The 17,597-nt window shown below is 38.6% G+C and overlaps 1 protein-coding gene across 2 annotated transcripts in view; it reads left to right on the top strand.

The window, feature by feature from the left end:
* Positions 1-17,597, top strand: part of ME1 (malic enzyme 1) — a 201,590-nt gene that overhangs the window by 24,865 nt on the left and 159,128 nt on the right. For both annotated transcript variants that reach the window (XM_036101022.2, XM_036101021.2), the window contains exons 2-3: positions 1,860-1,993; positions 6,649-6,798. In XM_036101022.2, coding sequence (XP_035956915.1) covers positions 1,860-1,993; positions 6,649-6,798 — 284 coding nt within the window. The remainder of the gene's footprint in view (positions 1-1,859; positions 1,994-6,648; positions 6,799-17,597) is intronic.

The raw sequence follows: 17,597 nt of genomic DNA on the forward strand, positions 1-17,597 counted from the left end.
GTTTCTTATACTGGAGGTTCTGGAGCCATTGGTCCCAGCTAGCCCTTGTCAGCAATTTAGAGAGCCTCGCCAGGGGTCATCCAGGGGACAAATCTATTTGACTTTCTTCAGGCTGCCCCCTGGACCCAGGAGTTGAATCAAACATAAAGCTTTCCACCAGTGACATGAATGAATGGGCCTAAACATATAAAAAATTAGAAGAAAGAGTTGTTTGTTGACCTCCTTCACCTACTTTCTGAGATAGGATGTGTAATCTACCTCTGGGATGAACCAAATTGTCTTTTTCCCAGAGTAGTACTCAGGAGTCACTATTCTGCCATTGTGGGAAGCTTTCAGGGGCAGAGGAGGATGGCTGTAAAATCACCCAATAAAAGTTAGCACATTTCTACCATCCAGGTTGTCTAAGAAGCATCAGGTGTGGTTACCGTGAGTGAACCCAACCATCACCTTGTTGGCGAACTTTTGCCAGACCCAGGGGAACACCGCGTCTGCTCAGAGAAGCCTCTTGGGCTTTGGTAGCTCCAGGGGCAGTCTTCTCCAGGGGGTGCTGCTCATCCCATTCTCCCAGATTAATGACTACCAGGGTTTCTCTGCTATTACTTTCCTTCATATTATGTTCCAGCAAATCTCTTCGGTCCATTCTGGATTTTTGTATCAATCCATTAGTTATATTTCATTGCTTGTTTTCAAGCCTCATGTTTTATTCAGTAAGTGTTCATGTAAACAAGTAACATAGAATAATAATAGGGTTCTAATGGACATATTGGCTGAGTCTGGAAGGGCTTTAGAGAAGAGGGAGCATTTGAGGTCAGACTTGAAAGGTGGAAAAGCAAGGAAAACATTTTTGTCCATGGTGTCATGAAAGAATAAAAGACTGTGCTGTGTTCAGGCAATGGTGAAAAATTTTGTGTAGCTAGGAGTATAATAAGAATAGTAGGATAGGGGAAGGGAGGGGAAAATGAAACAAGATGAAACCAGAGAGGGAGACAAACCATAAGAGACTCTTAATCTCAGGAAATAAACTGAGGGTTGCTGGAGTGGAGGGGGGTGAGAGGGATGGGGTGGCTGGGTGATGGACACTGGGGAGGGTATGTGGTATGGCAAGCGCTGTGAATTGTGTAAGACTGATGAATCACAGACCTGTACCTCTGAAACAAATAATACATTATATCTTAAAAAAAAAAAAAAATAGTAGGAGATGGGGCACCTGGGTGGCTCAGTCGGTTAAGCATCTGCCTTCGGCTCAGATCATGATCCCAGAGTCCTGGGGTCTAGCCCCGCGTTGGGCTCCCTGCTCAGTGGGGAGTCTGCTTCTCCCTCTCCCTCTGCCGCTCCCCCTGCTTGTGCTCTCTCTCTCTCAAATAAATAAAATCTTAAAAAAAAAGCATCAACATTAAGAAAATAGTAGGAGATAATTTGAGAGAGGAGTGTTGGACCAATCATATATAAGGCTTTTTTTTTAAAATCTATTTTATAGGGGAGGCACAGCAGGTCATAGGTGACCTACTCATGTTCATAATTTTAAAATCTCTTATAATTCTCATTTATATATTGAATAATGTTAATAGTATTTATATCTTTCATTTGCATATCTTCACATCATTTTCTGCATTACCTAATTTCAAAACTAACAATATGAATGACACAGATCTGAAAATATTATAGTATTCAAATATTTAAAGATGAGGAAACTGAGGTATTGAGAGATGATATGATCTCACAGTTGAATGGCCGTGTTTAGATAATACCAGATCTTCTGATTTTTTATTCCATGTATCTGTTGGATCTTATGTGTGTATATGTATATAGGTTTTGGTTTTTATTCCCTTCAAATTATTGTGTTTTTCTTTTCTCCATAGGAGTTGGCTTTTACTCTGGAAGAGAGACAACAGTTGAATATTCATGGATTGTTGCCACCTTGCTTCATCAGTCAGGATATCCAGGTTCTTAGAGTAATTAAAAATTTTGAGCGTCTGACCTCTGACTTTGACAGGTAACACATTCCTGAAGATGATTTTTATATTTCTCTTAGGCAGTTGTCTGGTTTATTTTTTATTGGTTGAGAAAGTTAAAATATCTAGTGACTTGGAAAGAGTAGTCAAGTTTGAGACGAACTTACGTATAAATACAATGATGTTTTTAAAAATATTTTTTTATTTTTATTTTTATTTTTTTTTAAAGATTTTATTTATTTATTTGAGAGAGAGAGAATGAGAGAGAGCACATGAGAGGGGGGAGGGTCAGAGAGAGAAGCAGACTCCCCGCCGAGCAGGGAGCCCGATGCGGGACTCGATCCAGGGACTCCAGGATCATGACCTGAGCCGAAGGCAGTTGCTTAACCAACTGAGCCACCCAGGCGCCCTAAAAATATTTTTTTAAAAACTATTTGAGAAAGAGCATGAGAGAGTGTGAGAAAGAGCGAGCATGAGCGGGGGTGGGGAGAGAGGGAGAAGCAGGCTTCCTGTTGAGCAGAGAGCCCAATGTGGGATTCGATCCCAGGACTTCAGGATCATGACCTGAGCCGAAGGCAGATGCTCAACCAACTGAGCCACCCAGGCACCCCCTTTTTAAAGATTTTATTTATTTGAGAGAGAGAGACAGAGCACAAGCAGCGGAGGGCGGGGGGGAGTGAGAGAGGGAGAAGCAGACTCCTCGCTGAGCAGGGAGCCTGATGTGGAACTCAATCCCAGGACCCCGGGATCATGACCTGAGCCAAAGGCTGACACTTAAGTGACTGAGCCACCCAGGCGCCCCATAAATACAATGATGTTTTAAAAAAAATTTTACCCTTGGTAGGAGCATTGGAATAATATAAAATTCTCCTTTCTAAATATATCCTCAAAGAGACTGCTTTTCTCTTGTGATGAGATGGTTGCTGTGAAGGTGAATTATCAGGAAATGCCCTTTAAGACAGAGTAAAACAGGACATAATGGCTTTCAGTCAGACTTGAAGTTCATTGTAGATAAAAGCACACTTTTTCAACATCCAGGCTTGGTTCTAACACTACTGCAAACTTGGGTCACTTACTTTTAGAATTCGGCTTCCATGTCTGCACAAAGATGAAGGTAATATTGTTCCCTACCTTTGGAATTGGGTAGCCTTCAGTTGAAATTCGGGCTGTGGTTCACTAGGGGCCTTAAGCAAACTATTGCAATCATTGCCATGACCACTGTGTCTGTCTTGCCCCGTACTTGTGGCTGGGCCCTTTCTTACTAAGGCACTGCAACTCTCTAAACCTGAGGTTTTTTTATTTGTGGGTTGAAAGAAATAATAGTTATTTGAAAATATAATTGCAAAGGTTGGAAGAGGTAGCAATACCAGTACCTAGTATTTGTATTAGTCAGGTTCTCCAGAGAAAAAGAACCAAAACATACACATATCCTGCTGGTTCTATAGAGAGAGGCTGACTGACTGACTAACTGACTGATTGATTTATTGATTGATTTTTAAGGAATTGGCTCACATCATTATGGAGCCTAGGTAAGTCCTAAATCTGCAGGCTGGAAACCAAGGGAAGAGTTGCAGTTCCAGTCCAAAGGCAGTCTGTTGGCAGAATTCCTTTTTGCTGGGGTTTGAAGATTAGTAATAATTATGGAGTAGATGGGGCACCTGGGTGGCTCACTCAGTTGAGCAGCCGACTTTTGGTTTCAGCTCAGGTCGTGATCTCAGGGTCATGGGATCGAGCCCCGTGTTGGGCTCCACGCTCAGCAGGGGGGCTGCTTGAGGATTCTCTCCCTCTGCCCCTCCCTGACTTGTGCTGTCTCTTTCTCTCGTTCTCTCTCTAAGATGAATAAATAAATCTTTAAATAATAATAATTAGAATAATAATAATAATGGAGTAGCAGTCCAGCTTCTCTTTGGTAGTCAGGATCAATCACCCCATCTAGCACAGTAACTCTTTTCTTTGGTTGTTGATTCAAAGGCGTATGGTGGCCAAAGTGGCTAGCAGCAGTATTAACCTCCAGTTCAATGGAGTCATTGTCTCCTGGTAGAAACATTTCTCCCTTTGGAACTAAGACTTCTAGGCCAGTAGAGCATAAGTTCATGGGGTCAGGAAGCCGAGATTTTGCTAGTGGGTCACTGGGGGTCATAGTGAGTGGTGCCGCACACTTCCGTTTCCATCCCTTGATTCTTTGACCTGTGAATCCTGGCTAGGGAGAAATAGCACCATATAGTGACACTGATTCAGAGCATATATAGCATCCTGGAGAACATTGCCCCAGCTTTGCAGGTTGCCACCTAACTGGTGCTGTAACTGAGTCTTCAGAAGGCCATTCTGCCATTCTATCAAGGCAGCTGCTTCAGGATGGTGGGAAACATGGTGAATTCCATGAATATGGGCCCATTGCCACACTTCATTTACTCTCATTGGAAGTGAGTTCTTTGATTAATAGCAGTATTGTGTGGAATACTGTAATGGTGTTTAAGGCACTCTGTAAATCTTTGGATTGTAGTTTTGGCAGAAGTATTGTGTGTAGGGGAAACAAATCTGTATCCAGAATATTTATTCTAGTAAGAACCAACACCACACCTTCCATGATGGAAGCAGTCCAGTGTAATTAGCCTGCCACCCGCTAGCTTGCTGATCACCCCCTAGAATGGTGCCATATCAGCTCTTTAGCAGTGGTCTCTTCTTGCAGATGGGGTATTTAGCAGTGTCTCTAGCCAGGTTGGCTTTGGTGAGTGGAAGTCCATGTTGCTGAGCCCATGGATAACCTCCATCCCTGCCATGGCTACTTTTCATGAACCCATGAGTGAGGACAGGGACAGCTGGGGAAAGAGGCTGGCCTGTTTGCCTAATGTATATGTTTGCTGCTTCTTAAACTCCTTTATAATCCCTTTCATTTGTTCATAAGTCTTTTCTTCAGACTCTGATGTTTTTACTTTATATTCTTTTCCTGGGCCATTTACCTCTGCCTCGTAAGAGCTGGTCACATTCATGTTTTTACCACAGTCTATTCCTCAAATATTTATTGAGCATCAACTGAGTGTCAGGTGTTCTTTGAGATATTGGGATTATCGATGATGATCTCTGCCCTCAGGGAACTTAGATAAATTATTTTTTAAAATTATTAGATACTAAATAGTAAAATAATAAATTAATATGCTAGAAATTGACAGGTGCTGATGAAAAAAAAGTAGGGTAAGAAGAGCTGAGAATGCTGGGGGTTAGGATGGTCAGTTTGTGTAGTTATATTGTTATATCAATCGGGATAGACTTCATTGAGAAGGTGATTCATGAGTGAGTAATCAAAGGCAGTGAGGTAATTAACTACATGAGGAAATCTGAGGAATAGTGTTCTTCAGCCAGTATGTTCAAGGGTCAGCAGAGACCTGTGTCTGCAGCAGAATGAGCTAGGGGAAAATGGTAGGTTGGGAGGGGAAGTTAGCAAGGTAGTGGAGGACAGATTGTGAGTGGCTTTGAAGGCCACTAAAGGACTTTGGTCTTATTCTGGGTGAGATGGGAGCCAGTCAGGGTTTTGAACAGATCAGCACGATCTGACCTATATTTCAAAAAGACTGTCTGCAATGTTGAGAATAGAATGTAGGCTGGAAGAATATTTAGGAGACTATCACAATTCAGGTAAGAGATTAGACCCAGGATGGTAGTAATGAAGATGTATAGATTTTGGATATATGTTAAAGGTAAAGCCAACCTAATTTCCTAACATATTAGATATGGGTGTTCGAGAGCTTTCAGAGAAGAGGAGGAAGCAACAAAGAAACAGGAAAGGAATGACTAGTGAGACAGGAGGAAAACCAAGAAAAATATGATGGCCTGGAAAATGAGGGTATTGAGCTCTAAGGAAGGGCACCTGTGTCAGATGTTTTCACAGGTAAAATAAGATGAGGTCTGAGAATTGATCATTGATTTAGCAATGATGATTTCCACATTACTAAATCAGTTTTAGCATGCCTGAAAGTCATCATCTTCCCAGATGTTACAGGGTTTGCTATAACCCATCTATTTGCCAAACATTAGAATCCTTGGATCTCTGACTCCAAATTCCGTGCATTTTCAACTGTTCCAGGGAGTGGAAATCAACTTAAAAATGCTGGTAAGATTAAGTACAATTTTGCAAGACTATTTTAAGTTGTACTGAGCAGTTTGGGTTTTATTCTATGAATTATCAAAGGTTACAGGTAACATGATAAGGTTGATGTTTAGAAAGAGAACTCTGGGTTAGAAATGCCTCTAGAAGGAAAAAGGCCATTTGATACAAACAATAAGTCTCTTGAACTTGCCTACCTTAGTAATTTTTAGGGTTGGTGCTAAATTCCTTATTTTCTACTTGTCATTTCCCTTCGTTATTCAGTACTACAAGTTACAGGATGAAGTCTATTTACTTAGTTAAGTTAATGTTTAAATTATATCTATAGTGGTATTTTTATTTTAAAAAAGGGATAAAGTCTTTCCAGGTATTAAATAAAACTGTGCTGTTTCAGCAATGATTTTAACGTTTGAATGACAACTGCTCAGGTTTGTGGTTCATTCTTTGAGGTGTTTAAGAATATTTCTAAAGTCTTTTTTGATCAGATGTCTTCTACGTGACATAAAAAATACTTTGTTGAAAAACGTTTATATTTCTAAGCAGCTGTTTCATAACTTGTTGGAATATAGATCTCATTATGTCCAATTTCCACAGGTATCTTCTCTTAATGGATCTTCAAGACAGAAACGAAAAGCTCTTTTATAGTGTGCTAATGTCTGACATTGAGAAATTCATGCCTATTGTTTACACTCCCACTGTGGGTCTGGCTTGCCAGCAATATAGTTTAGCATTTCGGAAGCCAAGGTATGTAAACTTTGATTTTAAATACCCTTGTGTATTTATTTTTTTGTAAAGTTTTTGCAGTTATTAAAAAAATTGTTGAATGGAATTTAAGTTTGGAAAAACCTAAATCAAATCTCATTTAAAAGAACTTCAGATATAAATTATGTAAACACTAAAAAATATATTTTCTTTCTAGATTTAAGATCATGGAAAAGTATTACAAACCTATTTAGGTTTCCTTTTATAGACAGTAAGTGAGCTTGTGTTTTGTTTGGAAATAAAGTAATTAATCATAATTAAGCTTTTCTTTGAGATGTTAATTAACACTATTATGTATACATTTTAGAAGTTAAAGCAAGGATTCCAAATTTTTCTGAAAATGAATATATTTTCTAAATTAAGAGTTGGCATTAAAGTAGCTTTTTTGTTGATTTTCCTTAAGCGAAATAGTAGTAGCCTTTAAAGATGTGTAAAATATAGGATACAGTTTTTCTAAATCCATAGCTTTACTTTATTAATTACATTACTTTAAATACTTTTGAAACAGGGAACAATTGAAATAAATATTAATACTTTTCACAGCAACAAGAAAAGCTCAAGTTGAATATATTTATGTTACAGTTCTGAATTTAAAGGTAAAAAAAGAAATGTTTATAAATTTATACTGCAAATATAAAAGCCTATTAAAGTACTTAGTTTTCAAAGTAAGAGTATTTGAAAAGAGTATTTGAAAAGAGTATTTCAAAGGTAATATTTGAAAGTTAGATTGAATATGTGGATTTCCTATAGATATATTGATATATTGGTAATATTTAGCACATTTGTGCCACATTACTCTGTATAAACAAAAGAATTAGCTGCATCATCCCTCTTATAAAGAAAATAATTAGATAAATATCTGTAGGTGGTGTCTTAAATTACATTAAAAGCACATATCTATATTGCATTTATAAAACAGTTTTATTAACAGTGAATAAATATTTTATTCATAGAGCAAGAGTTACAATTTAGCTGGTAATTGTATTGTGAAGATAATTTTGGGGAGCATAGTATATTTATTTGTTAATCATACAAATAATACATATTCATTATTGAAAAAATGAGAAAATACGAATATACAGAAGGGAGAAATGCTTTAAGAATACCTAATGTCATCATACCAGAAAACCCGTAAATACAAATACATACTGTTTCCTTATACAAGGGATCATACTATATAAGCTCTTCCTTCCCTGTCTTCTCTGAGTGACGTCATGAACATCTCCATGTTTATAAAGTATATTTCTACATAAAGAATCTTAGTAAAAAGGATGAGTGTATAACACTTGGCTGTTTTAAAATGTAATTTAAGCATATTTTTTGAAATTCTAATTTTTTGTGAGATCCTGAGAAATGCTAACAACTATAGATGTAGAAGAGTGTAGCTCAAAGTATTTGGGTTGAAGTTGACATAGAAGTCTTAATAGCAGCAATTACTTTTTGAGCATTTACTATGCACTAGATGATTTTTTAAGGGCTTAGGGTACATGTAAAATCTAAGAGCAGAAGAGATAGGGAGATAAAAAAATAATTGTCTAGAATGTTTGAGGGTAAAAAGTGTTAGAAAGAAAAACTAGAGCAGGAAAGAGCGATTTGGAGAGTCAATTTCTTTGTGGGGGGCAGTTGCAATTTTAAATAAAGTGGGCAGAAAATGCTAGTACAGGAGTGAGGGGGTGGTCAGGTAGATACAAAAGGAACCGTGTGCAAGGCAGGAGGACTGGTCAGTGCCAAGGCCCTAAAGGGGAACATGCCTGAGGACGAGAAGCAACGTAGAAGCCAGTGTGCTGGCAGTGTGAGAGAGGGGAGAGGAGTGGGGGGAGGTCACTGATGGAAAATAAATGAGAAGGTACAGAACCTGGAGTTTATTGTAGGTTAGAGAACATTGGCTTTTACTATTAGTTAAATGGATAGAAGAATAAGATAGCTAGTTAGCCGGCTAGTGCAGTAAACCCAGTGAGAGAGGATGGTGTTTCAGATTAGGGCAGCATTGTAATTAGGGATAATGGAATTATTCTGGATAAATAAAGAAAATCATGAGGATTTCCTGTTGGATTGGAGGCTCCCTGGAGCAGTGGTTAGAAGTATGGCCTCTGGAGTAGATTGCCTGTTTTCATGTACTTGATTTTGCTACTTGTTTGAGTCTTTAATAAATTATTGACCGTTTTTATGCTTCAATTTCCTCTGTAACATGGGATTAAACTACAGCCCACCATCCTTTATCTACATATTTAAAATTTAAATATTAGGAAAATTCTCCTTTGGGATAAACTTGATCTGTCTGAACCCATTTGGTGGCAAGTGGAACTGAATTTATATACAGATATTTATAGTATTTATCTGACTCAGTGTCATCTGTTTTTCTTTAAAAGTGTTAATGTATTTGATTACATGGGGATTTATAAAAACTAAATTGATACATAAAGGGAAAGGGAAGAGGTAGCATAGCATTTGTAGCAAAATGCTCACAAATGTTGAATGTAGGTGGAGATACTCATCTTATTCGTTCAACTTTTCCACAGTATTTGAAATTTAGGTAAAGAAATGCTTTACTGACAGAAAAAGTAAAGTTCCTAAAATTATTTCTATATGATTTCTTTATGGCAGTTTTTTTGTCATGTTGATTTTTAATGTGTATATCATGCTAGACTTCTGATGATTTTGAAATTATTTAATGGAATAATTCTCCTGGCTTCTCCCATGACTATAAAAAAAGGAACCTATTTAAAAATGTGTTAGGTGGCATATATATTTAGACATTGTATTTAATTGGAAAGGAAATTGAGATTCTGTTTGAATAATGATGGATCTTCAGACCTTAGTTAGCATGTACACTATTTTTTAAAGCCAAAATTGGCAGATGTCTATTAAATCTTTCCTACTGCAACAGCAAGTATTCTAAGACATTCAGAAAATGAACAGGAGGATTATACCCCTTGTTACATTTACTTTGTGTATTTGATGATAGCAATTAGGAACATAATAAGCAAAAGTTAGGGGATAATAGTCCAAGTACTGAGCTTAATACAGTTGCAAAGAGATAGATCTTTGTGTGTGTGTGTGTATGTGTGTTTATTTTTATTTTATTTTTTTATTAACACATAATGTATTATTTGTTTCAGGGGTACAGGTCTGTGATTCATCACTCTTACACAATTCACAGTGCTCACCATAGCACATACCCTCCCCAGTGTCCATCACCCAGCCACCCCATCCCTCTCACCCCCCTCCACTCCAGCAACCCTCAGTTTGTTTTCTGAGATTAAGAGTCTCTTATGGTTTGTCTCCCTCTCTGGTTTCATCTTGTTTCATTTTTCCCTCCCTTCCCCTGTGATTCTCTGTCTTGTTTCTCAAATTCCTCATATCAGTGAGATCATATGATAATTGTCTTCCTCTGATTGACTTATTTCGCTAAGCATAATACCCTCTAGTTCTATCCACGTCTTTGCAAATGGCAAGATTTCAGTTTTTTGATGGCTGCATAATATTCCATTGTATATATATACACCACATCTTTATCCACTCATCTGTTGATAGACATCTAGGCTCTTTCCATAGTTTGACTATTGTGGACATTGCTGCTATAAACATTGGGGTGCATGTGCCTCTTTGGATCACTACATTTGTATCTTCAGGGTAAATACCCAGTAGTGCAATTGCTGGGTTGTAGGATAGCTCTATTTTCAACTTTTTGAGGAACCTCCATACTGTTTTCCAGAGTGGCTGCACCAGCTTGCATTCCCACCAACAGTGTAGGAGGGTTCCCCTTTCTCCACATCCTCGCCAACATCTGTCATTTCCTGACTTGTTAATTTTAGCCATTCAGACTAAATGGTATGAGGTGGTATCACATTGAGTTTTGATTTGTATTTCCCTGATGCTGAGTGATGCTGAGCACTTTTTGTTGGCCTTTTGGATGTGTTCTTTGCAGAAATGTCTGTTCATGTCTTCTGCCTATTTCTTGATTGGATTATTTGTTCTTTGGGTGTTGAGTTTGATAAGTTCTTTATAGATGTTGGATACTAGCCCTTTATCTGATATGTCATTTGCAAATATCTTCTCCCATTCTGTCGGTTGTCTTTTGGTTTTGTTGACTGTATCCTTTGCTGTGTAAAAGCTTTTTATCTTGACGAAGCCCCAATAGTTCATTTTTGCCCTTGCTTCCCTTGCCTTTGGCGCTGTTTCTAGGAAGAAGTTGCTGCGGCTGAGGTTGAAGAGGTTGTTGCCTATGTTCTCCTCAAGGATTTTGATGGATTCCTGTCTCAATTTAGGTCTTTCATCCATTTTGAGTCTATTTTTGTGTGTGGTGTAAGGAAATGGTCCAGTTTCATTCTTCTGCATGTGGCTGTCCAATTTTCCCAACACCATTTGTTGAAGAGACTGTCTTTTTTCCATTGGACATTCTTTCCTGCTTTGTCAAAGATTAGTTGACCATAGAGTTGAGGGTCCATTTCTGGGCTCTCTATTCTGTTCCATTGATCTATGTGTCTGTTTTTGTGCCAGTACCATACTGTCTTGATGATGACAGCTTTGTAGTAGAGCTGGAAGTCTGGAATTGTGATGCCGCCAGCTTTGCTTTTCTTTTTCAACATTCCTCTGGCTATGCGGGGTCTTTTCTGGTTCCATACAAATTTTAGGATGATTTGTTCCATTTCTTTGAAAAAAGTTGATGGTATTTTGATAGGGATTGCATTAAAAATGTGTAGATTGCTCTAGGTGTTATAGACATTTTCACAATATTTGTTCTTCCAATCCATGAGCATGGAACGTTTTTCCATTTCTTTGTGTCTTCCTCAATTTCTTTCATGAGTATTTTATAGTTTTCTGAGTACAGATTCTTTGCCTCTTTGGTTAGATTTATTCCTAGGTATCTTATGGTTTTCGGTGCAATTGTAAATGGGATCGACTCCTTAATTTCTATTTCTTCTGTCTCGTTGTTAGTGTATAGAAATGCCACTGATTTCTGTGCATTGATTTTATATCCTGCCACTTTACTGAATTCCTGTATGAGTTCTAGCAGTTTTGGGGTGGAGTCTTTTGGGTTTTCCACCAAAGTATCATATATCAGGGTGAGAGTTTGACTTCTTTCCGATTCGGATGCCTTTTATTTCTTTTTGTTGTCTGATTGCTGAGGCTAGGACTTCTAGTACTATGTTGAACAGCAGTGGTGATAGTGGACATCCCTGCCATGTTCCTGACCTTAGGGGGAAAGCTCTCAGTTTTTCCCCATTGAGAATGATACTTGCTGTGGGTTTTTCATAGATGGCTTTTATGATATTGAGGTATGTACCCTCTATCGCTACACTCTGAAGAGTTTTAATCAAGAAAGGATGCTGTACTTTGTCAAATGCTTTTTCTGCATCTATTGAGAGGATCATATGGTTCTTGTTCTTTCTTTTATTAATGTATTGTATCACATTGATTGATTTGCGGATGTTGAACCAACCTTGCAGCCCAGGAATAAATCCCACTTGGTCGTGGTGAATAATCCTTTCAAGGTACTGTTGGATCCTGTTGGCTAGTATTTTGGTGAGAATTTTTGCATCCATGTTCATCAAGGTTATTGGTCTGTAATTCTCTTTTTTGATGGGTTCTTTGTCTGGTTTTGGGATCAAGGTAATGGTGGCCTCATAAAATGAGTTTGGAAGTTTTCCTTCCATTTCTATTTTTGGAACAGTTTCAGAAGGATAGGTATTAATTCTTCTTTAAATGTTTGGTAGAATTCCCCTGGGAAGCCATCTGGCCCTGGGCTCTTGTTTGCTGGGAGATTTTTGATCACTCCTTCAATTTCCTTACTGGTTATGGGTCAGTTCAGGTTTTCTATTCCTTCCTGGTTCAGTTTTGGTAGTTTATACGTCTCTAGGAATGCATCCATTTCTTCCAGATTATCTAATTTGCTGGCATAGAGTTGCTCATAATATGTTCTTATAATTGTTTGTATTTCTTTGGTGTTGGTTGTGATCTCTCCTCTTTCATTCATGATTTTATTTATTTGGGTCCTTTCTCTTTTCTTTTTGATAAGTCTGTTCAGGGGTTTATCAATCTTATTAATTCTTTCAAAGAACCAGCTCCTAGTTTTGTTGATCTGTTCTACTGTTCTTTTGGTTTCTATTTCATTGATTTCTGCTCTGATCTTTATTATTTCTCTCTCCTGCTGGGTTTAGGCTTTATTTGCTGTTCTTTCTCCAGCTCCTTTAGGTGTAGGGTTAGGCTGTGTGTTTGAGACCTTTCTTGTTTCTTGAGGAAGGCTTGTATTGCTATATACTTTCCTCTCAGGACCGCCTTTGCTGCATCCCAAAGATTTTGAACAGTTGTGTTTTCATTTTCATTTGTTTCCATGAATTTTTTAAATACTTCTTTAATTTCCTGGTTGACCCATTCATTCTTCAGTAGGATGCTCTTTAGCCTCCATGTATTTGAGTTCTTTCCAGCTTCCCTCTTGTATTTGAGTTCTAGTTTCAAAGCATTGTGGTCCAAAAATATGCAGGGAATGATCTCAGTCTTTTGGTACCAGTTGAGACCTGATTTGTGACCCAGGATGTGATCTATTCTGGAGAATGTTCCATGGGCATTAGAGAAGAATGTGTATTCTGTTGCTTTGGGATGGAATGTTCTGAATATATCTGTGAAGTCCCATCTGCTCCAGTGTATCATTTAAAGCCTTGATTTCCTTGTTGATCTTTTGCTTGGATGATCTGTCCATTTCAGTGAGGGTAGTGTTAAAGTCCCCTACTATTATTGTATTGTTGTCGATGTGTTCCTTTGATTTTGTTATTAATTGGCTTATATAATTGGCTGCTCCCATGTTAGTGGCATAAATATTTACAATTGTTAGATCTTCTTGTTGGATAGACCCTTTAAGTAGGATATAGTGTTCTTCCTCATCTCTTATTACAGTCTTTGGTTTAAAATCTAATTTGTCTGATATAAGGATTGCCACCCCAGCTTTCTTTTGGTGTCCATTAGCATGGTAAATGGTTTTCCACCCCCTCACTTTCAATCTGGGGGTGTCTTTGGGTCTAAAATGAGTCTCTTGCAGACAGCATATCGATGGATCTTGTTTTTTTTCATCCAATATGATACCCTGTGTCTTTTGATTGGGGCATTCAGCCCTTTTACATTCAGGGTAACTATTGAAAGATATGAATTTAGTGCCATTGTATTGCCTGTAAGGTGACTGTTACTGTATATTGTCTGTGTTCCTTTCTGGTCTATATTACTTTTAGGCTCTCTCTTTGCTTATAGGACCCCTTTCAATATTACTTGTAGAAGCCATGAATTCTGTGTGTATTCCCCTAGCGCTGGAGTTTTGCAGTTCTCATTGCTCGTTACACTTGGTCTTGACTGGATGTTCTTGCTGATCTTCTGGGGGACAGGCCTGTTGCAGTGATTCTCAGATGTCTTTGCCTGAGGCAGAATTGCCCTACCCTTGCCGGGGCCAGGCTAAGTAATTTGCTCGGGTTTGCTCTCGGTAGCTTTTGTTCCCTGTAAGCTTTCCGTATAGCTTTGGAGGACGAGAGTGAAAATGGCGACCTCCCAATCTCTGGCCCCAGAGGAACCCAGAACGGGGGCCCCACTCCTCAGTGAGCCCCCAGAGAACAGCAGTCAATCACTCCTGCCTCCCTGGTCTCTGGCTGCACTCCGTGCTCACCCCGCCTGTGACTGAGCGTTTCTGTCTCTGGTGCACGACCCCGTGTGGAGTCTCCAAACCCAGCAGATTCCTGCGGTGCGCTCCCGCGCCGCTCCTCCTGGGGGGAGGAAGGAGAGTTTCCCCCTGTCTGCCACTTGTTGTGTCCCTGCTGGAAGCGTAGTGGCCCTACCGTTCACAGATCACAGTTTATGGCAACCCCAAGCTGAGAGCCCACTCCTTGGCTGCGTCTTTGCAGCCAGCTTCCCCGCTCCCATACCTGGGAGCTCTGCCACACTCAGTCACCCCTGGTCTTCCTGTGCCCCTGAGGGTCCTGAGACCACAGTGTCCCAGCAAGGGTTCCACCCCCTGCTTAGCCACTGGAGCGACGTCCCTCAGTGGAACAGACTTGTAAAAGTTCCGATTTTATGCTCTGCTGCTCTGTCACTTGCTGGTAGCTGGCTGAGGAGGCTCCCTCCCTCCACGGTCTATCTTCCCATATTATCACCTTGGATTCACTTCTCCGCACATCCTACCTTCCAGAAAGTGGTTGCTTTTCTGTCCATAGAATTGCTGCTATTTCCTTTGATCTCCTGTTGAGTTTGTAGGTGTTCAGAATGGTTTGATAACTATCTAGCTGAATATCTGGGACCAGACGAACTGTAGGTCTCCTTCTCCTCCACCATCTTGCTCTTCCCCTAAGAGGTATATCTTTTGATCTCATACTTTTTAATATATCTTCGTGATATTGATGCAGTCTGGCTGTTTCCAAGGACCCAAAGGGAGGTTCTCACAGGCCCAACCAAGAGGGTCCTTGACCTCATGCAGGATAAAAATCAAACTTGAGCCAAGAGGAGGTGAGAGCAGAATTTATTAAAGGTATAGAGAGAATGTTGATACTGACAGAGTGTCTGAGAGACTGAGAAAGGAAGGAAGAGTAAGTCTTGTCTTTGCTTGGGGCCTGGGATTTTTATTGAGGATAGTGGTCTGGTGCACATGTCTTCTCAGTAATCCTGGAACCAAGAATAGGATTTAGGCATTCTCCATAAGTCACTTGTGCTCTTCAGCCAGGGGTCTTGTGGAGTCTGTGGTCTTAGAAAATGTTCATGATGACCCTCTCCAAGTAACTCCTTCGATGTTATCTATTGTGCTTGAGGACCCCAAAGCAATCATTAAATCCTTGACCTTTATGAGTAGGACATCTATTCTGTGTTCTATACCGTGTGTGTAAGAGGGGTGCGGTGTAGGTCCCAGCAAGAGTGGAAGCAGGAAAAAGAGTGAATAAAGCAGTTTTTCATGGGGTTCTTTTAGTTTCCCTGTCTCAATATGATATTTTTCTATGGCTAGATATTTATTTTTCATTTTGAATATGGCATTAAAATCTGACTAGGTATCCAAAAATAAATTCTTATATGGATAACTCTTCCAGCATTTTTTTTTTTCCCCCTAAGGTACAATGCTGGAGTATTCATTTATTGGTCTTGTGTGGAATTTCTTTTTTCTTGGCCATAGATACTCTGGGTTTTTCAAGATGTTGCAGATAATGATTTTTAAGAATGTCGAGTTTGTTTGGATTATCTTGTTCTCATGTACCCATAACATTTTAATTCTTGCAGAACTTCCAGTATTTGGTAGTGCAATATGCTTGTGTCAGCACACCTAACTGTGGCTAATTTGTAGATAGAGGGTGATTTTTGGAGCTAGAGGTGATTCTTCTTGTATTTTTGCAGAATGCTGAGCTTACTGTGTTACTTAAATTACTTGTATTCTGTAAAACTTTTTTTTAAAGAAACATTTTGTGCAAATTGATAATGCAGGTATACATAAAGGACAACTAAAGCAGATTTATGTAATTTCTTTGGAAATATTTCTACCTGTTATATTTTACACTGCATTTTCCAAGAAACGTCTCTCTCTTTTATAAGCTCTGATTAGCTACATATCATTTTACCATGCCTTTGGCAATTAATCATGTTGCTATTTTTGGTATTTCTAATGCTCTGTCAAAGTATTCTTGGTCTGTTTTTATTTTATTTTTTAATTTTTTTACTGAGGTATAATTGACATATAACATACTAGTTTCAGGTCCACAACAAAATGATTTGGTATTTGTGTATTGTGAAATGATCACCACAATAAGTCTTGTTATATCTGTCACCATACATGGTAACAAGAAATTATTTTTCTTGTGATGAGAACTTTTAAGATCTACTCTCTTACCAACTTTCAAATGTACATTTTTATTATATGCAGCATTATTTATTATATGCAGTATTATTAACTGTAGTCACCATGCTGTACATTATATCCCCATGACTTATTTATTTTATAACTGGAAATTTGTACCTTTCAACCTCTTCACCCATTTCACCTACTTCCCATCCCCCATGTTTGGCAATAACAATCTGCTCTGTGAGCTCAGTTTTTTGTTTTTTCTCCTTTTGGTCTCTCTTGTTGGCATTTTACTCTTTATTTAGTCCCAACTGGATTATAAGCATCTAGAGAAAAGGGATCATATTTTAAAATTATTCCTGTATTTCCCATGCTTTTAAGTTTAGTGCCTGGTTAGTGCTGAATTAGTATATGTTACCTGCTACCTCATAGAAAGAGTAACTTAATACTAACTCTATCCACTCACATAAAAAAACATGAAGTACTGGTATGTTCTTTATTTCTCCTACTATTTAAGCGTATTATTCTAAAAGGTAAATTTTCATAAATAATTGATCTGAAAAAATTGGACTCATACCAAGGAATCAGACTATGAGGAAGTAAAATTTTGATTACAGATAGAAAATACAATTTTATTTTTGTTATTTTTTATTTTAAAGATTTTATTTATTTATTTGAGATAGAGCAAGAGAGAGAGAGAGAGAGAGAAAGAACAAGCAGGGGGAGTGGCAGACAGAGGGAGAAGCAGGCTCCCCACTGAGCAGGAAGCCTGACTTAATCCCAACATCCTGGGATCATGACCTGAGCTGAAGGCAGATGCTTAACCAACTGAGCCACCCAGGCGCCCCAGAAAATACAACTTTAAACTCATACTATCCTCCTTTCAATTACTCATCTTGATTGAGTAGATCACTAATATGACTTTGGCAAAAAGAATGAGCTAATAAAACAGTTTGATGATTTTTTTTTTTAAAAAGGCGTTTCC

The sequence above is a fragment of the Halichoerus grypus genome, chromosome 9 (assembly GCF_964656455.1).
Source record: "Halichoerus grypus chromosome 9, mHalGry1.hap1.1, whole genome shotgun sequence".
NCBI lineage: Eukaryota > Metazoa > Chordata > Mammalia > Carnivora > Phocidae > Halichoerus > Halichoerus grypus.